We start from the raw sequence: 26,266 nt of genomic DNA, 5'->3' as shown, positions 1-26,266 counted from the left end.
TCTTTTTTTAAATTTTTTTTATTAAATTTATTTATTTAACATATTTAGTTTTCAGCATTGATTTTCACAAGAGTTTGAATTACAAATTTTCTCCCCATTTCTACCCTCCCCCCCCCCCACTCCAAGATGGTGTATATTCTGGTTGCCCTGTTCCCCAGTCAGCCCTCCCTTCTGTTACCCCACTCCCCTCCCATCCCCTTTTCCCTTCCTTTCTTGTAGGGCAAGATAAATTTCTACGTCCCGTTGCCTGTGTATCTTATTTTCTAGTTGCATGCAAAAACTTTTTTGTTGTTGTTGTTTTTGAACATCTGTTTTTAAAACTTTGATTTCCAAATTCTCTCCCCTCTTCCCTTCCCACCCACCCTCCCTAAGAAGTCAAGTAATTCAACATAGGCCACATGTGTATCATTATATATAACCCTTCCACAATACTCATGTTGTGAAAGACTAACTATGTTTTGCTCCTTCCCAACCCATCCCCCTTTATTGAATTTTCTCCCTTGACCCTGTCCCCTTTCCAAAGTGTTTGTTTTTGATTACCTCCACCCCCATCTGCCCTCCCCTCCATCATCCCCTCCCCTTTTTTATCTTCTTCCCTCTTCTTTCCTGTGGGGTAAGATACCCAATTGAGTATGTGTGGTATTCCCTCCTCAGGCCAAATCTGATGAGAGCAAGATTCACTCATTCCCCCCTCACCTGCCCTCTCCCTTCCTCCCACAGAACTGCTTCCTCTTGCCACCTTTATGCAAGATAATCCACCCCCTTCTATCTCTCCCTATCTCCCTCTCTCAATATATTTCTCTCTCATCCCTTGATTTGATTTTATTTCTTTTAGATCTCTTCCCTTCATCTTCAACTCACCCTGTGTCCGCTCTCTCTCTCTCTTTATATATATATACATATACATATGTACATATATACACATTCACTTATGTGTATATATGTGTATATATATATATATATATATATATATATATATATATATAGATATAGATATATATGCATATTCCCTTCAGCTACCCTAATACTGAGGTCTCATGAATCGTACACGTCATCTTTCCATGTAGGAATGTAAACAAAATAGTTCAACTTTAGTAAGTCCCTTGCAATTTCTTTTTCTTGTTCTTTTTCTTGATTACCTTTTCATGCTTCTCTTGATTCTTGTGTTTGAAAGTCAAATTTTCTATTCAGCTCTGGTCTTTTCACTGAGAAAGCTTGAAAGTCCTCTATTTTATTGAAAATCCATATTTTGCCTTGGAGCATGATACTCAGTTTTGCTGGGTAGGTGATTTTTGGTTTTAATCCTATCTCCATTGACCTCCGGAATATCATATTCCAAGCCCTTCGATCTCCTAATGTAGAAGCTGCCAGATCTTGGGTTATTCTTTTTTTTTCTTTTTTTTTTTAGTGCGCCTCGTTCTGTATTCAAACTTCACAGTTCTTTCTCTGGATGAAGATAGCATTCTCCATCGTGAGTCCCCTGGAGTTGTCCTTGCCACTTAGGTTGCTGAGAAGAGCGCAGTATGTCAGGGTTGGTCCTCACGGAATCCATATATCTGGGGCTGTGCATAACGTTCTCCTGGCTCTGCTCCGCTCACTCAGCATTATGTCGTGTAGGTTTTTCCAGGTTGTTACGAAGTCTGCATCATCCCCATTTCTTATGGCACAGTAGTATTCCATCACCTTCATATACCACAGCTTGTTCAGCCATTCCCCAATTGATGGGCATCCCTTTGATTTCCAATTCTTCGCTACCACAAAAAGAGCTGCTATAAATATCCTTGTACATATGGGTCCTTTTCCCGCTTGTGTGATTTCTTTGGGATACAACCCTAGAAGTGGTATAGCTGGGTCAAAGGGTATGAATATATCTATAGCCCTTTGGACATAGTTCCAAACTGCTCTCCAAAATGGCTGGATCAGCTCACAACTCCACTAGCAATGCAACAATGTTCCAATTTCCCCACATCCTTTCCAGCATTTTTCATTTTCCTGTTTTGTTATTTTGCCCAATCTGACAGGAGAGATGTGGTATCTAAGAGTTGTTTTGATTTGCATTTCTCTAATCAGTAGTGATCCAGAGCATTTTTTCATATGCCTATAGATAGCTTTAATTTCTTCCTCTGAAAACTGCCTGTTCATATCCTTTGACCATTTCTCAATTGGGGAATGGCTTGTATTCCTATATATTTGGCTCAGTTCCCTGTATATTTTAGAAATGAGGCCTTTATCAGAGATACTAGCTGCAAAGATTTTCTCCCAATTTTCTGCTTCATCTTGGGTTATTCTGATTGTGTTTCCACAATACTCAAATTGTTTCTTTCTGGCTGCTTGCAGTATTTTCTCCTTGATCTGGGAGTTCTGGAATTTGGCGACAATATTCCTAGGAGATTTCTTTTTGGGATCTATTTGAGGAGGCGATCGATGGAGTCTTTCAATTTCTATTTTGCCCTCAGAGCAGTTCTCCTTGATAATTTCTTGAAAGATGAGATCTAGGCTCTTTTTTTGATCATGGCTTTCATGTAGTCCAGTAATTTTTAAATTATTTCTCCTGGATCTATTTTCCAGGTCAGTGGTTTTTCCAATGAGATATTTTACATTGTCTTCCATTTTTTCATTCCTTTGGTTCTGTTTTATATCTTGATTTCTCATCAAGTCACTAGCTTCCACTTGCTCCAGTCTAATTTTTAAGGTAGTATTTTCTTCAGTGGTCTTTTGGACCTCCTTTTCCATTTGGCTAATCCTGCCTTTCAAGGCATTCTTCTCCTCATTGGCTTTTTGGGGCTCTTTTGCCATTTGAGTTAGTCTATTTTTCAAGGTGTTGTTTTCTTCAGTGTATTTTTCAGTATTTTTTTGGGTCTCCTTTAGCAAGTCATTGACTTGTTTTTCGTGGTTTTCTTGCATCATTCTCATTTCTCTTCCCAATTTTTCCTCTACTTCTCTAACTTGCTTTTCCAAGTCCTTTTTGAGGTCTTCCATGGCCTGGGACCAGTTCATGTTTTTCTTGGCGGCTTTTGTTGTAGGCTCTATGACTTTGTTGACTTCTTCTGTCTGTATGTTTTGGTCTTCTTTGTCACCAAAGAAAGAATCCAAAGTCTGAGACTGAATCTGGGTGTGTTTTCGCTGCCTGGCCATGTTCCCAACCAACTGACTTGACCCTTGAGTTTTTCATCGGGGTACGACTGCTTGTAGACTAAAGAGTTCTATGTTCCACGTTTGGGGGGGATGCGCCAGCTCTGCCACACCAGCACTCCTCCTTCCCCAAGAACCCTCAACCCAGGCTAGGCTTAGATCTTCAGCAGGCTGTGCACTCCTGCTCTGATCCGCCACTTAATTCCTCCCACCAGGTGGGCCTGCGGCTGGAAGCAACAGCAACTGTAGCTGCCCCACCTCCACTGCCCGGGAGGTGGTGGCCGAACCTGGAACTCCTTCCACTCCCGAAGCTTTTCCCACTAACCTTCTCTGTTGTATTTGGTGTTTGTGGGTTCAGAAGTCTGGTAACTGCCGCAGCTCACTGATTCAGGGCACTAGGGCCTGCTGTGCTCGGCTCCTGGTCTGGTTGGTCCGTGCCACTCATGCTGGGCTCTGCTCCACTCCATTCCCAGCTCCCAGCTCCCTGTGGGATCTACCTCACCCAGAGACCATCCAGGCTTTCCTGGGCTGGAGCCCTGCTTCCCTCTGCTGTTTTGTGGGTTCTGCAGTTCTAGAATTGGTTCAGAGCCAATTTTTATAGGTTTTTGGAGGGACTCGGTGGGGAGCTCACGCTAGTCCCTGCTTTCCAGCTGCCATCTTGGCTCCGCCCCCTAAAAAATCTTTTTCTGTATTTCTTAAGATGATCCTGTGGTTTTGGTTGTTGTGGTTTTTAATATGAATATGTGGATTGTTTTCTTAGTGTTCAACTGTCTTGCATCTCTGCCGTGAATCCTACTTGGTTATAACAAGTGGTTTCTTGGATAAATATCTGTAGTCTCTTTGATAGGATTTTATTTAAAGTTTTTGATTCAATATTCGTTAATGATATTTTTCTGTAGTTTTCCTTCTGTGTTTTCTTTCTCTAGTTTAAATATTAGTACTGTATTTAACCTTGTAGAAGGATTCTGGGAGGGTGTTTTCTTACTCAGTGTTTGAGAATAATTTTTGAAGTATGGGTACTAATTGTTCTTTAAAAATTTGATATAATTCTCTTTTGAATTGATCAGTACCAGGAATTTTTTTCTTTTCTAATTCCTTTACAGCTACATCTATTTCTTTTTCTGAAGTGGGGTTATTTAAGATCTCTATCTGGGCTTTTGATAGTTTGGGTAGTTTATATTTTTGTGGGAGCTAGGTGTCACAGTGGATAGAGTGCTTAGACGTGAGTCTTCAAAAAGACCAAGTTCAAATGTAGCCACATACACTTAACCACCAGAGAAAAGTTAGCTTTTTTTTTCTCATTTTGGTTTAGGCGGAAATTATACATATTTACATACATATACACACATACATATACATATATACAGTATATTTTCTCACATGTTTCTTTACAAGTCAGGCCAGTTTTGTGTGTGTGTGTGTGTGTGTGTGTGTGTGTGTATTATGACTTTTGTTTGAATACTTATGTAATGAAATCTTTTGTGTTAGTGTGCCGTTTATTCAAGATCACCCTACTGCTTATTCCCACATTGCTCCTAGGTTAGTTGTATGAATTTTGTATTCCTAAAATACTGGTGCCTACTGGTCTACCTAGCACATTGTGTTGGCTTATAAATAATTCATTTTTTTTAAGCCAGCCTAGACTGCTTAAGAGATACTTAGGGACTGAAGATTAAGTTTTTTGCCTGTTGCCCAGAAACCCCAAGTGCTTAATCCCTTTTGACCACCCTCCCCCCTCCTCCCCCATGCCCCATGGTTTTGGGTCTTGCTTTTGATTCTTTTTTCTTAAGCTTTGAATGGAACCTGCTCTCCCTATTATAAAATTCAGATTGCCTTGCAATGGCAAGGATCTGTTGGCAAAATTTGGGGTGTCTTGTTATATGGACTCTGAGGAAATTTTGCCTAGACCTGCAAAGGCATTACCTATGTTACAGTAACCTAGGGAGAAATTTTGTTGTGCCATTTGTAGAAAAGGACACCTAGAGATATTGTTGGGACTCCTAGTTAGATGACCTTATGTGCTGAGGAATTTTTGTCTCCAAAACTGGGTTGTCCTGAAGTGTCAGGGTGATCCCTGGTCCCTATTCCCTATGGGGAAAACTCCACTTGTTTTGGGTGTTCAGTTAGGAACCCTGCCTGCAAGTTCAGTTAGGAGTTTTGCAGCTTTGTGAGTTTGACACTTCTGCCTTTAGAGCAGGGCTTCTTAAACTTTTTCCTACTCTAGACCCCTTTTCACATTTTGGCAGTTAGTTGACCTTGTATGGCCTGAGGGAATGCGAAGTGCAAAGTGCACATGCTTTGTGTTTTAGAACCAAGGCTGCAATGAAGTTGCTTGATGCAGCACAGGCAAGTGCTGCCAGAAACACCTTAGATTCATTATGCATTTTATTTTTAATTAATTTTTAGTCGTTGCATGTTCAGAAACCTTTTACTGTTGCCAACTTTTTCACAACCCCATATGGCGTCATGACCCAAATTTTAAGAAGTTTGGAGGACTAGGAAGCCTTACTTAGGCTAGAGGCTACCTAAACTGTGTCAAGGGAAGTACCTTGCCCAACTCACCAGCCAAACAAATCCTAGCTTTGTTATCTTTTAGTGAAAAACTAGCCTGATCCATATTGTAAGAGGTAGGAGGGGATAATTATTGGTCCTGTCCATAGGAGACTAATATTTTTAAGCCTCATCAGCACATAAAACTGCTGTGAAATATTGCTAATTGAGCATTTCACATTTCACTATAGCACTGTCTAATCAAGTGGACAAGTTTGATCTTTTTTGGGAGTCTCTTTCTGGTGCTGACATTTCCCATGTTACTAACCACTGCCATTCCAGAGACATTGCAAACTGCTGGTTCACAAATCTCATCGGACTGTTGGTTCTGGACACATCCACTATGGAGTAATCATTCATTTAACATTGGAAAAGAACAAAAATGAGACAGAGGTGGCCATGTGTTCATGGTTATATGAAAGTTGAGTAGGAGAATGGGTGCCCTTCTCCTCTCTCACTTTAATCTCAGGGAGAAGCTGGAGGTCTACCCACTTCAAAAACAAAAAGAGAGAACAGACAACAGTGAGCTCAGTGGCTTTCTTTCTTATATCCACTGAGTCATCAGCTCTTTTAGATCACCAGTGCAAACCTGTGCACATTGCATTTTAGTGAACTGGAATGAACCAGAAAATAAATGGGTGTGTGTATTCCAAGCAATGGCTTTAATAGGCCAGTTCAGCCACTTTACATTAGTAATTTTAGATGATTATCTTTATTTCCTTTTTATTTCACTGCTCTCATTTTTTTATTTTATCAGTTTGGTTTTCTTTTGCATTTGAATCAAATTAGATGTCACTTAAAGATTTAAAAAAAACTAGTTCTTTTATTGTTTAGCTATTAAATTTTCAATTTTATTTCTTGCTTCTTGCTTTAAAATTTCTTTTGTACTTGTTTTGAAGTTTTTTAATTTTTAAAAAGGTTGGGTGATCACTTTATAAAATTTGTTTCCAGAATAATAAAATTTCCTGTCTCATAAACAAATCCTTTTATTAAGGGGATTTGTCCTGTGAAGTTTGGATTCAGTCAAAGGGCTGCACTTGAGGATCTAAAATGCTACATGCAGCCTGGAGGCCACAGGTTTGGTAGATTGAGGGGTAATTAGGAAAGGCTTGCAGAAAATAGTATTGGACCTTTATCTGTGAAGCCAGAAAAGGAAAGACAGGGCAAGACACATGATAGCATAATGATAAACTGAGAGAAGTCCAGTTTAACTGGGTAATATATTTTCCAAGGTGTTTTATTTTAGTTTATTTTGTTAAATATTTCCCAATTACTTGTAAAGATTTTTGTAACAATTTTAAAAAAATTTTGAGTTTCAAATTTTTTACTTCTCTCCCATTCCCCACCCCCCCCCCCCCACCTCTCCTTGAGAAAGCACACAGTTTGGTATAGGATATATGTGTGAAGTAATGCAAAATGTATTTCTGTATTGGCCATATTGCAAAAGAAAACACAAACAAAATGAAACAATTAAATTAAAAAAAATTTTTTAAAGTATGCTTCAGTCTGCATTCAAAGTTCATCAGTTCTCTCTCTGGAGGTAGATAGCATTTTTTTTTAAAGAATGTTTTTATTTTTTTCTCAGCCATGTAAAAACAGTTCCTTCCTTTTCTCTCTCTCTCTCTCTCTCCCTCTTTTCCCCACTCCTTGCAAACGAAAGTAGGGACTTTGATGTAGATTATACATGTGCAGTCATGCAAAACAAATTTCCATATTAGCCATGTTGCAAAAGAGAACACAGAACATAAAAACCCAAGAAAAATAAGGAAAGTCAAAAAGTATGTTTCAATCTGCATTCAGACTCCACCAGTCCTTTCTCTGGTGGTAAATGGCATTTTTCATCATGTCTTTTTGGAATTGTCTAGTATCATTGTATATTGGTCAGAGTAGCCAAGTCTTTCACAGTTGATCATACTTAGAATTATTGCTATTACTGTGTACTATGATCTTCTGGCTCTTCTCACTTCAATTTGTATCAGTTCATATCGGTTCCCAGGTTTTTCTGAAACCATCCTGCTTATCATTTCTTATAGTACAATAGTATTCCGTCACAATCACATACTGCCACTTGTTAAGTCATTTCCTAATTGATAGGCATCCCTTCACTTTCCAATACTTTGCCACCACAAAAAGAACTGCTGTAAATATTTTTGTGAATATAGGACCTTTTTCTTTGATCTCTTTGGGATATAGACCTAATAGTGATATTGCTGGAGTCACAGAGTATACATAGTTTTACAGCCTATAGGGATTTTTTTTCAGGTTCATTTATATTTAATTTATTTAATATATTTAGTTTTCAGCATTGATTTTCACAAGAGATTGAATTACAAATTTCCTCCCCATTTCTACCCTCCTGACCACTCCAAGATGGCGTATATTCTGGTTGCCCCGTTCCCTAGTCAGCCCTCCCATCTGTCACCCCACTCCCCTCCCATCCCCCTTTCCCTTCTTCTCTTGTAGGGCAAGATAAGTTTCTATGCCCCATTGCCTGTGTATCTTATTTCCTAGTTGCATGCAAAAACTTTTTTTTGTTGTTGTTTTTGAACATCTGTTTTTAAAACTTTGAGTTCCAGATTCTCTCCCCTCTTCCCTCCCTACCGACCCTCCCTAAGAAGGCAAGCAATTCAACATAGGCCACATGCATGTCATTATGTAAAACCCTTCCACAATACTCATGTTGCGAAAGATTAACTATGTTTTGCTCCTTCCTAACCTATCCCCCTTTATTGAATTTTCTCCCTTGACCCTGTCCCTTTTCAAAAGTGTTTGTTTTTGATTACCTCCTCTCCTTGTCTGCCCTCCCTTCTATTGTCTCCCCTTTTTTATCTTCTTCCTCCTTCTTTCCTGTGGGGTAAGATACCCAATTGAGTGTGTATGGTATTCCCTCCTCAGGTCAGATCTGATGAGAGCAAGATTTACTCATTCCTCCTCACCTGCCCCCTCTTCCCTTCCTACAGAACTGCTTTTTCTTTCTACTTTTATGCGAGATAATTTACCCCCTTCTATCTCTCCCTTTCTCCCTCTCTCAATATATTCCTCTCTTACCCCTTAATTTGATTTTTTTTTTTAGATATCCCTTCATATTCAACTCACCCTGTGCCTTCTGTCTATGTATATACACCTACATATATACATACATAGACATACACATATGTATATATATATATATGCATACACATATATATATGCATATTCCTTTCAGCTACTATGATACTGCAGTCTCATGAATCATACACATCATCTTTCCATGTAGGAATGTAAACAAAGCAGTTCAACTTTAGTAAGTCCCTTATGATTTCTCTTTCTTGTTTACCTTTTCATGCTTCTCTTGATTCTTGTGTTTATAAGTCAGATTTTCTATTCAGCTCTGGTCTTTTCACTGAGAAAGCTTGAAAGTCCTCTATTTTATTGAAAGTCTGTATTTTGCCTTGGAGCATGATGCTCAGTTTTGCTGGGTAAGTGATTCTTGGTTTTAATCCTAGCTCCATTGACCTCTGGAATATCGTATTCCAAGCCCTTTGTTTCCTTAATGTGGAAGCTGCTAGATCCTGTGTTATCCTGATTGTTTTTCCACAATACTCAAATTGTTTCTTTCTGGCTGCTTGCAGTATTTTCTCCTTGACCTGGGAGCTCTGGAATTTGGTGACACTGTTCCTAGGAGTTTTCTTTTGGGGATCTATTTGAGGAGGCGATCAATAGATTCTTTCAATTTCTATTTTGCCCTCTGGCTGTAGAATGTCAGGGCAGTTCTCCTTGATAATTTCCTGAAAGATGAGATCTAGGCTCTTTTTTTGATCATGGCTTTCAGGTAGTCCAGTAATTTTTAAATTATCTCTCCTGGATCTATTTTCCAGGTCAGTGGTTTTTCCAATGAGATATTTTACATTGTCTTCCATTTTTTCATTCCTTTGGTTCTGTTTTATAATATCTTCATTTTTCCTAAAGTTACTAGCTTCCACTTGCTCCAGTCTAATTTTTAAGGTAGAATTTTCTTCAGTGGTCTTTTGGACCTCCTTTTCCATTTGGCTAATTCTGCCTTTCAAGGCATTCTTCTCCTCATTGGCTTTTTGGATCTCTTTTGCCATTTGAGTTAGTCTATTTTTTAAGGTGTTGTTTTCTTCAGTGTATTTTTCAGTATTTTTTTGGGTCTCCTTTAGCAAGTCATTGACTTGTTTTTCATGGTTTTCTTGCATCATTCTCATTTCTCTTCCCAATTTTTCCTCTACTTCTCTAACTGCTTTTCCAGCTCCTTTTTGAGCTCTTTCATGTCCTGAGATGAGTTCATGTTTTTCTTGGAGGCTTTTGATGTAAGCTCTTTGGCTTTGTTGACTTCTTCTGTCTGTATGTTTTGGTCTTCTTTGTCACCAAAGAAAGATTCCAGAGTCTGAGACTGAATCTGAGTGCGTTTTCACTGCCTGGCCATGTTCCCAGCCAACTTACTTGACCCTTGAATTTTTTGTTGGGGCGTGACTGCTTGTAGAGCAAAGAGTACTTTGTTCCAAGCTTGAGGGGCTGCGCTCTTGTTTTCAGAGCTATTTCTATACGCCCAGCTCTGCCACACCAGCACTCTTCCTTGCCCAAGAACTGCCAACCTGGACCTGACAGCACAAATCTTGAGCAGGCTCTGCACTCCTGCTCTGATCTGCCACTCAATTCTTTCCAGCAGGTGGGTCTGGGGCCTGAAGCAACTGCAGCTCTGTAGCTGCACCACCCCCGCTGCCCCTGGGGTGGTGGCCAAACTGAGAACTCTGTCCCATGCAGCTTTTACCACTAACCTCCTCTGTTGTCTTTGGTGTTTGTGGGTTGAGAAGTCTGGTAACTGCCACAGGTCACTGATTCAGGGTGCTAGGGCCTGTTCTGCCCAGCTCCTGGTCTGGTTGGTCCTGCCGCTGCCCAGGCTGAGCACTACTCCCCTCTGCTCCCTGCGCGATAGACCTCATCCAGCAACCATCCAGGTTGTCCTGGGCTGGATCCCAGCTTCTCTCTGCTATTTTGTGGGTTCTGCTGTTCTAGAATTTGTTCAGAGCCATTTTTTATAGGTTTTTGGAGGGACCTGGCAGGGAGCTCATGCAAGTCCCTGCTTTCCAGCTGCCATCCTGGTGCGCCCCCCTCCCCCTCACCCCTGCAATTTGCCTGTAGGGATTTTTAATTTGTTCTTCTTTTAAAATAGTTGCATTCTCAGTTCATTGATCTGCACTTTCTCTCTTTAATTGATGTAAACATTTGGAGATACAAATTTCCCCCTAAGTACTGCTTTGGCTGCATTTCATAAATTTTGGTATGTTGTTTCATTGTTGTAATTTTTCTTAATGAAATTATTGATCATTTCTATGATTTGTCCTTTGATCCACTCATTCTTTAGGATTAGATTATTTAGTTTCTAATTACATCAATAAAATAGAGAAAGGGCGGGTCAATGAATTGGGCATGCATCTAAAAAACTAGAAAAAAGGACAAATTAAAAACCTTCAATTAAACACCAAGTTAGAAATCCTGAAAATGAAAGGAGAGATTAATAAAATTGAAAGTAAGAATACCATTGAACTAATAATAATAACTAAAACTAGGAGCTGGTTTTATGAAACGATCAAAAAAATAAACAATTGGTTAATTTGATTTAAAAAACAACAACAAATTACCAGTATCAAAAATGAAAAGGGTGAATTACCACCAGTGAAGAGGAAATTAAAAGAATTATTTGGAGCTATTTTGCCCAATTATATGCCAACAAATATGATAATCTAAGTGAAACGGATGAATATTTACAAAAGCATAAATTGCCTAGATTAACAGAAGATGAAATAGAATACTTAAATAACCCCATCTTGGAAAAAGAAATCGAACAAGCCATCAATGAAGTCCCTAAGAAAATATCTCCTGGACCAGATGGGTTCACAAGTGAATTCTACCAAATATTTAAAGAACAGCTAATTCCAATTCTGTATAAACTCTTCGGAAAAATGAGAGACCAAATTTTCTTTTACGATGCAAATATGATACTGATACTTAAACCAGGAAGAGTCAAAATAGAAAGAAGCAAACTATAGACCAATTTTCCTAATGAATATTGCTGCAAAAATTTTAAATAAAATCCTTGCAAGGAGATTACAGCAATATATCACAAAGATCATACACTATGACCAAGGTGGGATTTATACGATGAATGCAGGGCTGATTCAATATTAGGAAAACTATCAGCATAATTGATGATATCAATAACAAAACCAACAGAAATCATGATTATGTCAGTAGATGTGGAAAAATAAAATGCCACATTCATTCATAGCAAAAATTTTAGGAAGTATAGGAACAAATGGAGCTTTCCTTAAAAAGATAAGTAGTATCTATCTCAGTCCAATAGCAAGTATTACCTGTAATGGGAATAAGATAGAAGCCTTTCCCGTAAGATAAGAGATGAAGCAAGGAGGCCTGTTATCACTATTATTCCGTATTGTACTATGAATACTAGCTATAGCAATAAAAGTAGGAAAAGAATTTGAAGAAATTAGAATTGTCAGTGAGGAAACAAAACTATCATTCTTTTCAAATGTACTTAGAATATCCTGAGAATCAACTGAAAAAGTAGTTGAAATAATTAGCAACTTTAGCAAAGTTGCAGGATATAAAATAAACCCATATAAATTATTAGCATTTCTCTTTATTACAAGCCAAGTCTAGCAACAAGAGATAGAAAGAGAAATTCCATTTAATATGACTGTAGACAGTATAAAATACTTGAGAATGTACCTTCCAAGAAAAACCCAGGGATTCTATGGATACAATTACAAAACACTTTTCACACAAATAAAGACAGATCTGAACAGTCGAGAAATACCCAATTGAATATTGAACGGTACCCAATTGCTCATGAGTAAGATGAACCAACATAATAAAAAGGATAATTTTGCTTAAGTTAATTTACTTATTGAGTGCCATACTAATCAAAATACCAAAAATTATTTTATAGATCTAGAAAAAATTATAAAGTTCATCTGGAACAATAGAAGGTTCTAGAATATCAAGGGAATTAATAAAAAATAAAAATCATATGAAGGAAGGTAGCCTATCTGTGCCAGATCTCAGACTGTATCACAATGCAGTAATTGTCAAAGCAATCTGGTACTGGCTAAGAAATATAGTGGTGGGTCAGTGGAATAGATTAGATTAAGTATACAAGGCACAGTAATAGATGAGCATAATAATATAATATATAAAAATAATAGAAAATAAAATAACAAAGCATTTGATAAACCCAAGGACCCTGGCTTTTGGAACAAGAACTCACTATTTGACAAAAACTGCTGGGAAAACTAGAAAATAGTATGGCAGAAATTAAGTATGGACCAGCATCTTAAATCATATACCAATACAAGGTCAAAATGGGTACATGATTTAGACATAACAGGTGATACCATAAACAAATTAGGAGAGTAAGGAGTAGTTTACCTCACTGTAACAACAATTAGTCTAGCAGCTACTGCAGGGGTGTAAGACCCAACAAGACCAGCAACAAAAATGCTGCTAGCACAGGTTTTTTGATCTGCTTTACTAAGGAAAGCAACTTTAAGGGGGTAACAATCTCACTTTAATCCAACATACAAATATAACTCACTTAGTTAAGGAGGAAAAGCCAGCACCCTGAACTTCAGAACAAATAGAAATTACAAACATCCACAGACCTTGTCTGATTCAAATCACAATTCATAGTTACCAGGAAAGCATCAACATCTGGGTTTACAAGCCAGGGGGCTTTTAACAGGGGCTGCCCAGAGTCCTTCAAGTCACATGCCATTCTTCTAGTGAGTGAGAGCCCCAAGGAAAAACGCCAACCTTTGAGTTTATATAGCCTGTTCATGGTCAGAGGGCATTATAACATGCGCTTCAAACCCACGTGGCCTAAAAATTTCTGGCATCACAAACATGTGACCCAAACCCATGTAAACTAGGCTTTCCCTTGAGGCAAGCAAGTCATCAAAGACTCCAGATCTAATCAAAGCAAATGCCAGACTCTTGAAGGGCACTTGATTAAATAAGTGCTAAAAGAGGAAACAGTAAAAGAAAGTCCCACCTTAATTACTGATACACTGTCACACCTATGGAAGGAAAGAATTTAGGACCAAATGTGATAAAGAGCATTATGAGATGGATATACAAACAAAACCAATGATGCCCAGATTAGAAGGAAAAAAAGAAAGCTGGGAAACAATTTTTTACAGCAAGTGTCCTTGATAAAGGCCTCATTTCTCAAATACATAAGAGAACTGAATTAGATTTATAAGAATAGAACTCATTCCCTAATTGATCAATGGATATGAACAGGCAGTTTTCAGATGAAGAGATCAAAGCAATGAAAAACTGCTCTAAATCATTATTGATTAGAGAAATGCAAATTAAACCAACTCTGAGGTACTGCTTCATACCTATCAGATTTGTTAATATGATAGAAAAGGAAAATGATAAATGTCAGAGAGGATGTGGAAAAATTGGGACACTAAGTACCATTGGTGGAGTTGTGAACTGATCTAACCGTTCTGGAGAACAATTTGGAACTATGCCCAAAGAGCTGTAAAACTATAAAACTCTTCGTAACCTTTTAACTGCCAATACCACTACTAGGTCTGTATCCCAAAGAGACACATACACAAAAGGAAAGACTTAGTTATTCAAAAATATTTATAGTAGTTCTTTTTGTGGTGGGAAAGAATTAGAAATTCAGGGATTGCCAATCAATAGGAGAATGGCTGAACAAGTTGTGCTATGATTGTGATGGAATGCTATTGTGCTTTAAGAAATGACAAGCAGGATGCTTTCAGAAAAACCTGGAAAGAGAACTACTACAAAGTGAAGTGAGCAGAGCCAGGAGAACATCGTACATAGTAACAGCAATATTTTGTGATGGTCAGCTGAATGACTTAGCTATTTTCAGCAATGCAGTTCCAAAGGACTCATGATGAAAAATACTATCCACATCCAGAGAACTGATGGAGTCTAAATACATACTATTTTTTTCACTTAACTTTTATTGTGAGTTGTTTTTTTTTTGGTCTCTGTATTGTTTTACAACATGACTAATACGGAAATATGTTTTGCATGATTGTGTATGTATAACCTATATCAAACTGCTTACCATCTCAGGGAGGACTGGGAGGAGGGAGAGAATTTGGAATTAAAAATTTTAAAAAAATATTCTGTTTACATGTAATTGGGAAAAAATTTAAAGTATTATTTTAAAAAATAATCCTGAAATCCTCTTGTGAAACCATATTCTATTGGCTTTTCACTTCTTTTTTTGCATTTGCTTATATAACTTCATTCGCGCCATGGCTTCCAATCTTTTGACCCCTCAGTTTTCTTCCAGGCTGTCTCCTCTGCCCTAGCCCCTTTCTCCTCTTCTTTTCATCTTGACCCCTTGGTGAATCAATTCAACTCTACACTGTCCTTTTCTCTTGAATTCCTAGCCCCCTTATTGTATCACTGATATGCCCAGTCAAGCCTCAGCCTTGGTTTTTCTCCTCTTCTTTTGCCTTCCCTTAACTGTACTCTGCCCACTCTGTGACCTTCAGGCCTTTGACCTTTCATTTGTTTCATAGGCCATCTCCCCTACGCTAGTCATTCGTTCCTTTTCTCTTCACTTTGATACCTTGGTGAACCATTTCAACTCTATGCTGTCATCTTCTCTTGAATTCCCACCCCCTTTATTGTATTGCTGATTATGCTCAAACAAGTCTTTTGTCTTGGATCACTCTCAAAATTCATTGCCTTCACTCCTACACACATACTGCTGAACAAAATTTGAGAAAATCTTGGCAATCGTTTTGACTATAATAGGCCACTACAAATTTATGTTGCACAATCTCAACTGGGCCCTCAGCTAGGCAATGCTACTTATACCTCCCTTATTAACTCATGGTCCATTTATCCAACCTTTTCATCCTTCTTCGATCCTTCTATGGCTCACCCTCCCTCTACTCTCTAAGCTTAGAGCTTTGTCTCATATTTTACAGAAAATGTTGAGGTCATTCACTGTGAGCTCCCCCTCCTCCTCCCTTCCTCATCTTTCACTCAGATGCCTTCTGCCATTTTCCCCTCCTTCACCTCTTTCTCATATGGTGAAGTCTCCTTATTCATTATCAAGGCTAACTCCTCTACCAGTTCAAAGGTTCCCATTCTATCTTATCTTTTTCAGCAGATTGCTCCCTCTGTCATCCCTACTTTTTCACTTATTTTCAGTCTCTCCTTGTCTACTGGGTCATTCCTTAATGCCTACAAACATGCCCATGTCTCCCTCATTCTGAAAAAAATGCTCACTTAATGCTTTTAATCCCAGTTAACTACAGCCCTATTTCTCTTTCTGCCCTTTGTAGCTAAATCCTCAAAAAGACCATCTACAGTAGATGTTTGTATTTCCTCTCCTCTCACTTCTTCTTAATCCCTTACAATTTGATTTTTGACCTTATTCCACCAAAACTATACTCCCCAAAGTTATCAATGATCTCTTAGTATTTTGTTTTTGCTCCTGGAGGTAGATTAAGTGTTTATTAAGTGACTGATCCAATGACATTTTCTCAATCCTCATTTTCTTTGATCACTCTTTTCTTGATAATTTCTCCTCTAGGATACTATTCTCTCCTGGTTTTCCTCATAGTTATCTGACTGCTCCTTTTCTGTCCCCTTCGCCAGATCCTCCTTTAGATCACATCCTCCAGCCATAGGTGGTCCTCATTGTTCTGTCCTTGACCCTTTTCTTCTTTTTATAGTATTTTACTTCAAAATCTCATCAGCTCCCATGAATTTAATTACCATCTCTATGCTGATGATCTATGGATCCTGCCCCAGTCTCTCTGCTGACCTCAATCTTGCATCTCCAGTGGCTTTTCAGACATTTTGAACCGGAGGTCCAGTAGACATCTTAACCTCAATATATCCCAAACAGAAGTCATATTTCCCTCTAAACCCTTCCTCACCCCTACTTTCCCCATTACTGTGCACCATCATCTTCCCGATCTCTCAGGCTCACAACCTAGAAATCACCGTGGATTCCATCACTATCTCTCCCCTTCCCCTCCCCCCTCCATATCCAAGCTATTGCTAGGGCCTGTTTATTTCAGTTTTGCCACCCCTCTTGAATACACCCCCTTCTCTTTGCTGACATTGCCACCATCCCGTATCAGGATACAAACCTTTGTCACCTCACACTAGGACTATTTCAATAGCCTTCTGCTGAATCTGCCTGCCTTGACTTTCCCCTTTACAGTCTAACCTCCATTTAGCCATTAAAGTGATATTTCTAGAGTGCAGGTCTCATGTCACCTTCAACTTAATAAGTTCCAGAAGTTTCTTATTTACCTCTAGGAGCAAATACAAAATACTGTGGCATTCAAAGCCCTCCACAACCTAGCTTCCTCCCATTTTCCCCATCTCCTTATATCTTGCTCCCTAACACTTGATGCAGTGATACTGGCCTCCTCACTGTTCCACAAATAAGACTCTCCATCTCTCAGCTCTTGACCTTCTTCTCTCTGGCTGCCCCTCTGCCTGCAGTGCTCTCCCTCCCTCCACTGCTGTGACTATAGATCTCTGTGGCTTCCTTTAAGTTCCAGCTAACAACCTGCCTTCTAAAGAAACTTTCCTTAATGCTTCTTAATTCCAATGCCTTCCCTCTGTTAATTATTTCCTCTTTATACAGTATATAGCTTGCTTTGTATGTTTGTTTGTTTGTATGTTGTCCTCTCCTATTAGATTATAAGCTTCTTGAGGGTGTGGGAGATATGGGGTGTGTTTAGATAAGACTAGTACCTCTTCTTGTGTGAGGGCTTGCTGAGTGGCTTTCCCCCTTTCTACCTGATTCACTTAACTCTCACCTGTGGCTCCAAGAAACTATAGCATGTGCAGTGGCCACACCCTGGTAAATTGTTTTGGCAGACAGGCTAAATCAAGTTGAGGGTAACTGAGGCATCTCAAACCCTTTGGTGAGTTAGGGGGGCATCTACCCCAAGCATGTGAAAACTTCACTTATTAGAATGGGTGGATGAGAACAGTTTGTTCCAATGACCATGTAAGTGGCTGAAGCAGGCACTGTTGAGTACTTAGAGCTTGGTTAGATGTTGAAGATGCCAAGGTGAAGATGCCACTGTGAGCCATCACCAGTTGTCTTGACTTTGTCTTGCCACTAAACTGCAATGACTCTTGAAGAAAGAGTGAGGCTGATGACTTTATGGAATTCTGCCTCACTTAAATCCAGTTTATGCCTGAATCAAAAGACATCATCCATATTATTTTACCATTTTTTACCTATCTCATAGTTCTTTGGCAACAGGCAAATGAAGAAGCAGCAGGTGTGGATACACTGGGAGCTGTAATCACAACCCTGCACGTAGGCAGCCCAGGCCATTGGGTTATCTTCTCATAGGACTGAAATAGCAGTGGGATTCGGCAGCTCCCTAGGTGTCTGAGCAGCCTTTTTTAAGGACCGTACTGCTTACCTCATGGTGTGAGAAAGGGCCTAGAAAAGGAGCCTTAAAATTTTCTGCTTTACCCAACCCTGGCCTGCTTTTGCAGCAGGCAAGGATCACACCCTGTGGTAGAAACATTAAAAAATTTACAAAAACTTTGGCAAAGATGATTCCACTCACCTCTGCTATTCCATCAGTATTTGAAATGTGTGCACACTTATAGACAGCACAAAATCCAGTACACCTGAAAGATGAACAGCTATTCTTGTGAGAGAACTTGGCAGGTATCACATCCAAATAGCAGCCCTGAGTGAAACAAGTCTGACAGTGAAGGCCAGCTTACCAACATCGGAGCTAGATAAATATTTTTCTGGAGTGGCTGCAGTGAAGGGGAGCACTGTCAAGCTGACATAGGTTTTGTAATCAGAACTAATCTTGTATACCTGCCAAAAGGAATGAATGACATACTTAGGACAATGGGATTGTCACTTGCAGTAAAGCTCCATGTGCATCACCATATGCATATGTTTCCACCATGATGAACCCTGATGAGCTCAAAGAGACCTGGAGACTCTCATCATCAGTGTGCAAAAGAAGATGAGCTTACTGTTCTGTTGGACTTTAATATAAGAGTAGGCATACAGTTGCAGCAGTGGAGCAGAAAAGGAGTGGGCAAGTTTCAGAGATTTAGTGTACAACATTACATTTACTCATCTGCTAGAACAGTGGCAAACATCAAGATTGGTTTTGATGACAATGATGGGGTAATTCAGATGCTGCTAACGGAAAAATAAGAGCTACACAGGGTTTACCAGAAGGGTAGTTCATCAGTCTCTAAGAAGGCAGCATTTAACTCCATCAAAAGTAAAGTGCAAGCGAAGCTTAGAGAGATACAGGATTCTTGGCTCAGTAAGAAGGCAATTGAAATTCAGTTTTACGCTGATAGTAACAATGCAAAGCACTTTTATGATGCCCTGAAGGCTGTTTATAGGCCAAAGACGTATGTCAGTGTTGATGATGCCACATTGATTAGTGTTTAAGGACATGATCCCAGAGAGATGGGCTGAACACTTCGATAGTGTTCTCAACAGACCCTCATCAATCAGTGTTGAAGCCATTGATTGTATACTTCAGATTGAAGTCAGTCCCTCTCTAGCTGAATTTCCAACTGAAGAAGAGGTTTTAAGTGCCATTATACTCCTCTTGTCTGGCAAAGCACCTGCTGCTGATTCTATTGCAGCTGAGATTCAGAAGGTGGGGGGGGTGGAGTTTCACTGCTGATAAAAAAGCTTGCTGATATTTTTTGGGTTATATGGCAAGAGGAGGTTATCCCCCAGGAGTTCAAAGATACCTCCATTGTTCATTTCTACAAAGTTAAAGGAAATAGATTGTCCTGTGACAATCATAGGATTGTCTCTTTCTTAGCCATTGCTGTCAAGATTCTTGCCGATGTCCTCCTTAATAGGCTAGTCCTTCACCTGAAGATGGGCATTTACCTGAGAGCCAGTGTGGCTTCAGAAAGGGCTGAGGAATGGTTGATATGATATTTACTACTCAACTACTCTAAGAGAAATACCAGGAGCAGAACAGAGGTCTGTATACAGTGTTCATTGATCTGACCAAAACCTTTGATACTGTGAGTCATGAGGTCCTGTGGAAAATTATGGCAAAATTTGGTTGCCTGGAGAAGTTGATTGGTATTGTATGTCAGTTTCATAACAGCACGCTTACATGGGTTCTGGATAATTGACAATGCTGTCATGCTTTCCCAGTCACCAAGGGGGTGAAGCTAGGCTATGTGCTTGCTTCCATGCTTTTTAGCATGACTTTTTTCAGAAATGTTGCCAGATACTTCGGCAAAGATGAGAAGAACACAGAGGTCAGCTACCACACTGACAGTAAATTTTTTAACTTGTGAAAGGTTACAAGCCAAGACTAAAGTGGAAGGAGAGTTGGTGTGTGATTTTTCATTCTCAGATGATTATGTACCCAATGCAGCCTCCGAGGCTGAGATACAACAAAGTATGCATCTGACATGGAAACATACTCCACAACTTGTAATTTGTTTTATAGAGTGATGCTCAGTTCTCATGGGCAGATCTCTGTCAAAGCACTTTTCTTTATTCTCATACTGATGGTTCTCATGCCCACGGGTTCTTGCTGATTTCTCTCACTGCAGTTTCTTCACAGCATAAATGACAGCTTATTGTCCACTCTAGATACTAGAATGCGGAAGAACAGTTCCTGTGGTGGGTACAGCTTTACCTTTACTTGCCCAAAATAAAATCTCTGAAACCATCGTACTCTCTCTGGATGACCAATGGGGTAGTGTTTATTGCCATTCACGAAGGAGAAGAGACCCATACAATCATAATGGTATGTTTTCTACACTAGTTTTGGGTGGAAAACATGGTGCAGATGAGTAGCATTTGTCTGCCTCTCTTTCCCTAAGAAATAAACAGGAAAAGAAAAAAGTATTCTGAGTTTTAGAAATATGTCATGATCTCTCTAGAAATCTTAAAGCATTGACTCCTCCTTCAACATATGTATGTATACCGTTTGCGTTTCCTGATTGCTAGCCCCTGAAAATTTTTGAGGTTGCTTGGTAGACACTCCCCAAAGTTGTCTCTGTCTCATTGGAAAAAAAAAAAACCTTAAAATTCAAAAGTGATTGGCCATTGACCAAGGGAGATTACTCAAAAAGTAAGGCCCTGAATTCTTCAGGTGTGATCTATAGTAACCTCTTCATGGTGAACTTATCAGCCATCCGTTGTCAGGCACAGAGAATCTTTTCTTGGACCAGTGGTAAGTAATGGGCAGTAACAACATTATCTGACACTCAAGCAAAAAATTGCTCTTGAACATAGCCATGCCAATAATATATGCCACATAAAATGCCAACAAATGGTATTGGGAAGAGTTATTGTGCTCCAGATACCCTAACACCACCGTTTTAAGAGTAGGTAAAATCATACTTGTGCGTCATAGCTATGTAGGTCTATGTATCCTGCTTATGAAAGCATAACTTAGAGATCAGAGGTTACTTGTTTTTCTCATACTATTGCATGAGCACAGCTCACTTAACAAGACTGATTAAGTCCATTCTATTTTAAATCTGACAAGGGCCCAATATATGTATTCTGTCTTGTATGGAAGAATCATGGCTATGACCCATGCTTAGAATTCTGACTTGTCTCAGTTTTGTTTGCCTGGTTCTGCTTATACTTTGCTCTGTATCAGTTTTCATAAGTCTTCATGACTTAACCTTAATTGTACATATTTGTTTCTTTTGACTCAATAGTATACCGTTACATTATATGCCACAGTTTGTTCAGCCAATCACCAGTCAGTGGGCACATACACATTTCGCCTAGTTCCCCTAGTTACCACAAAAAAAGTAATATTATAAATTTTTTATGTATGTTAGCGTTTTCCTTTTGCTTTTGACCTTCTTAGGATAATATTACCAGTAATGGTATCCTTGGGTCAAAACATGTGTACTTAATAACATTTCTAATGTAATTCTAAGTTGTTTGTCAACTTATATATATCACAGCTTATCCATCAAAGTATTAGTGTTTGTTCACAACCTCTCCAACATTTACCATTTTAATTTTTCATCATCTTTGTCAATCTGATGAGTATGATATGAAACTTGTGAATTGCTTTAATTTGCATTCTCTTAGAGCATCTTTTCATATGGTTTATAGTTTGCATTTCTATTTTGGAAAATTGGGCTTCATTTCCTATAATGACAGGGTTTGTATCCTTTGCATAGGGCTAGTTTCTAATTTGTATAACTTCAGAATAGAAAGAAAGACACCATTACATGATTACTCTGAATGTTTCTTCTTCCTATATTTTAGATATTATGGAAAATATTTGATGCACGTGCCTATTAGATTACATTGTAGGTTACATTTATTTCTATAGGTTATAGTGAATAATCAGAATCAGGTTTTTCCATCTGTATAAAGTATTTATTTCTCCTTCCATTGTTCTCAAACATCTGAGGTAAAATCTGGGCTTTATTGTGTGATGCCTTCTTCATGCCATCTTGAAATTACAAACAGGGCAGCTAGGTGGTACAGTGGATAGAGAGCTAGATCTGGAGTCAGGAGGACCTCACTTCAAATCCAGCCTCAGACACTAGCTGTATAACCCTGGGCAAATTACTTAACCCTGTTTGCCTTAGTTTTTCTCATCTATAAAATGAGCTGGAGAAAGAAATGGCAATCCACTCCAACATCTTTGCCAAGAAAATCCCAAATATGGTCACAGAGATTTTAATTGGGCATGACTGAAACGATTCAACAACAGATATTTTCTTTCTGTATTCTAAATTTTTTGTGGTCTATCAAGGTTTTAGGGGATATTTAAGCAAACACTTAGCAGAGTTTTTTGCTTAGAATTAATAATTTCATCTGCGAATTTTTTTCCTCTAAAATTTTGAGAATAGTTAGAAATGTAGTTTTTAAAGGCAACCTTAAATGTAGTAATAATTTTCTTTGAATGTAAATTTTGAATATACTTTCTTTGTGTATACATTGAATTTACTGTGATATACATTTTAGTGATATCTTGCATGCATATGAAACCTTTGGTCCTTAAGTCTTTACAGTCACTCTGGATTTAATATTTTATGTAATCTTACACATTTCTTTTATAGGTTTGATGAAGACCAGAGAAGTATGCTTTCCATTGAACTTCAAACCATCATTTGCCACAGAGAATGTCCCTAACTGAGAATAGAATGTTTTATGCATATGAATCTTCAGTACACGGCACCAATATTCTTTTGAGCCTCAATGATCAAAGAAAAAGAGATCTTCTTTGTGATGTCACCGTCCTAGTGGAAGATCAACAATTTCATGCTCATCGTTGTGTGCTTGCAGCATGCAGCAGTTACTTTTATTCAAGAATTGTTGGCCAATCAGACACGGATCTTATCATTACTCTCCCAGAAGAGGTAGGAGATCCTTGTTTTCTATAACATGTAACAATGAACTCATTTTTAGTCCTTTATTGACCCAGGCCAGAACTTGTAAAATTATGTAAAATAAAGATTGATGTTAGCCACCCATGTGAGAAGCATTCCTAAATGTATGGATCACTCATTTTTTTAAATTGTGTTCAGAATCATGGATTATTTTACACATGAAAGATCATAGCACTTGTGGGATTTAGAGCTGTAAGGGACCTCAGGTCAACTAGTCTAACTCTTCATTTTACAGATGAAAAAAATTATAACCCAGAGACATGAAATAACTCATCCAAGTTCATGTTGCTAAGAAGTAGCAAAGCTGAGATTCCAAACCACTTACATCACACCTGCTATTCTTTCTATAATATCACACTGTTTCTAATAAAGAATTTTGCGTTTTCAAGTAGGAAAATGACTCCTAAATTAATAAAAAGTGTACTATTCGCCTCCTGAAACTTTGCCAAAATGACTTAAAAATAATCAAACCACTATCTATGAATGTAGAGGATATTAAAGGAGTTGAAAAGGGAAGTTTACAGCCTTAGGCATTAATGGTGTTTCCAGAACACCCATCCCAGTGGAGGAGCTTACTTGGATATGGCTCATAAAAGTAGCTGTTTCTCTGGATAAACTCATTGTATCTTACCCATTGACTAGCTCATTGTTTTGCATAGAGGGGTTATGGTATGATTTCATTGGTATAAGGAGTTCCCATTTGAGAAAACTTCTTATATAGTTCAGTACCATTTCTGCAACTTGTAGTTTTAGAATTGCCTAGAACAGTGTTGCCAAACTCAGATAGAAATGGAGGCCACTAGACTTGGTTTTAAAATAGAACATTATTTATGTTTTATTGTATTTTTATTTATTTTGTTAAATATTTCCCTATCACATTTTAGTCTGTTTGGGGGGAACTTGAGAGTGTTGTGGTCCCATGCACCCTAGACCCTTCCGCTTTAGAGTGCCAAGGAGTTAAGTAATTTGTTTAGGGTCACACAGCTTGTAAATGTTTCAGAGGTAGAGCTTGAACCCAGGCCTTCCTGGCTTAGAGGCAATACTCTTTCATCTAGTATGCCTTCCTGCTTCTTTAATAAATAGCTCACAGGCCACATCCTCAAAGAGATAAGGAATGTCACAAGACATGATTGGCCAAAGCCTCATTCCTACCTTCTGAGTTAAGGTACTTTTGCCAAAAGTTCATTGTTAACATGCATAGGTACGTATGTTAAAAACGTAAGTATGTACAGTACCCTATTAAAATAATTAGCTCATTTTAAGTTAACCGTGGAGTCTCTCATCTTCAGCTTTAGCAAGTTCATTTTAGACAAAAAGTTATTAATTCAGTCACACTCCCCCTAAGCCCCCAGGGTAGGGCTCTCTGCTTAACTTAATCTATTTTTAGTTAACTCTTGGCCTCTTTGTTGTCAAGGCAGAAATCAGTTTCGGTTCAGAAACGTTCAAGTTAATGAAAGAACAAATTATATAGGGTCTTTGGATAGACTTGTATTGGGAAGGGAAGTTAGAGAAAGATCCAGCCTTTTCCAAGAACTTCCCTTAGTCTAGGTCTTCTCTTCTGAGATGCCTATGTCAACAATCCTCCTTGAAATATCTCTCATCTCTGCCACAGGTTAGTCCTACTTGTTTACTCAAGGGTATGCTGGAATCCCATGATTGCTCTAACCTCTTTAATAAGCATTTTCTCAATTTTATGATTCATGGATGACCCCTGGGGCACAGCCATGTTTCCTTAGCTGATCTGAACAGAGGTCTTAAGTCAAGTCTGAGACCTATGTTTGAACTTGATTGGGCATCTTAACACTTTAAATAATAAAGGTTTGAGTAGATCAGTCACCTCACCTTTACATTCTCCCCCTAGTATTGATGCTTATTGTCCCACAGTCTGCCGGAGTGTGGTTGGCAAAGTCCATAGTCCCAAATCCTGGGTAGCTTCTTAGTGGCTTGAGGAGGTTCTGCATCATCTGTTTTGAATGCCTTTCTCATTTTTTTATACTAAAAAGCTTTAGGAAAAGCCTGTATGACACGGCTTATAAGTTATTCTGGTAATTGATATTCATACCTCTCCAAAAGATTTAAACTCCTGCTGTAAGCAGAGGGGAAGAAAATCTCTGCCTTCCGGTTGTTATCCAGTAGTAGCTTCTTCTCTTCCCAAGCAGGGAAGAAATACAACTTCAGCGTCTTTAGTGACTCTGCCCTCTCCTGCAACCTCCCAATAAGTCAGCCAGTTCAAACCTTGCTATAATTTAGGCTTTCACATGATACCATTTACAAGCTAGGGAAAATAGATTGATTTTATGTGGGTCAGAAGACCACCAACTCAAGTAAAAAAGAGGTTTCTCAAGTAGGAAAAACAGAAGCTTTATGTAATCAAGTCTCGCGAGAGTTGGGCATCTCTCTCTCACTACCAGGATGGACTAGCAGCGATGAGGGAGGCGAGGTGGAAGAAGGCAAGCAGGGAGATATATACCGTTGTACAAACAATTCTAAGAAATCCTACCCACAGAGGCTGGACCTGCCATCCCCATTGACAGGAGACAGCCTCACAATCTAACCAGGAATAAAGCTACAGAATTACCTTATGGGGGAAATAGGTGAGGGGAGGGGGAGTGGGGAATACCATCTGATTTCCCTGAAATCATATGATTTACAGGAAAACAAAAGTTAGGCCTGGTGAGGTTCACATCCTAACTAAATTTTTAAGTACTATCTCTATTTTGAATATTGACTTGCCTGAGTTATTCATAGGGAAGCTTTCACAATCTTGTATTCCACTCACAGCTGAGGTGACATCTATAAATCTAAAGAAGGAGGGGGAGAAAGACATTCTTAAAGGCTAAATAATCAGATTCCCACAGACTCAAATTCATCCCATTTCCCTTTTCTCTAAATATTGATTCTCAAACATTTTAGATATAAATACATATATGTGTGTGTGTGTGTATATATATATATATGTATTCTCTGTGAAGCCTTCACACTTTATTCTCTCACTACCTCACACAGTTTGCTAACAACAAATTAAACATGCTAACAAATATTAACATATCTAAACATATTAACAATAATAAATAGCAGTAACAATAAATAAACAAGTTAAACATTAACAAAAATACATTTATCATGTGAA

At 38.6% G+C, this 26,266-nt stretch overlaps 1 protein-coding gene across 1 annotated transcript in view; it reads left to right on the top strand.

Moving 5' to 3' along the window:
• BACH1 (BTB domain and CNC homolog 1) overlaps positions 1 to 26,266 on the top strand; it is a 67,557-nt gene that overhangs the window by 9,782 nt on the left and 31,509 nt on the right. The window contains exon 2 of the mRNA XM_036744620.1: positions 22,807 to 23,106. Within this exon, the coding sequence (XP_036600515.1) occupies positions 22,870 to 23,106 (237 nt within the window). The 5' untranslated portion in view covers positions 22,807 to 22,869. The remainder of the gene's footprint in view (positions 1 to 22,806; positions 23,107 to 26,266) is intronic.

Source organism: Trichosurus vulpecula, chromosome 2 (genome assembly GCF_011100635.1).
Source record: "Trichosurus vulpecula isolate mTriVul1 chromosome 2, mTriVul1.pri, whole genome shotgun sequence".
In the NCBI taxonomy this organism is placed as follows: domain Eukaryota; kingdom Metazoa; phylum Chordata; class Mammalia; order Diprotodontia; family Phalangeridae; genus Trichosurus; species Trichosurus vulpecula.
The sequence above is the reverse complement of the archived record's forward strand: the minus strand, read 5'-3'. Positions and strand labels throughout refer to the sequence as shown.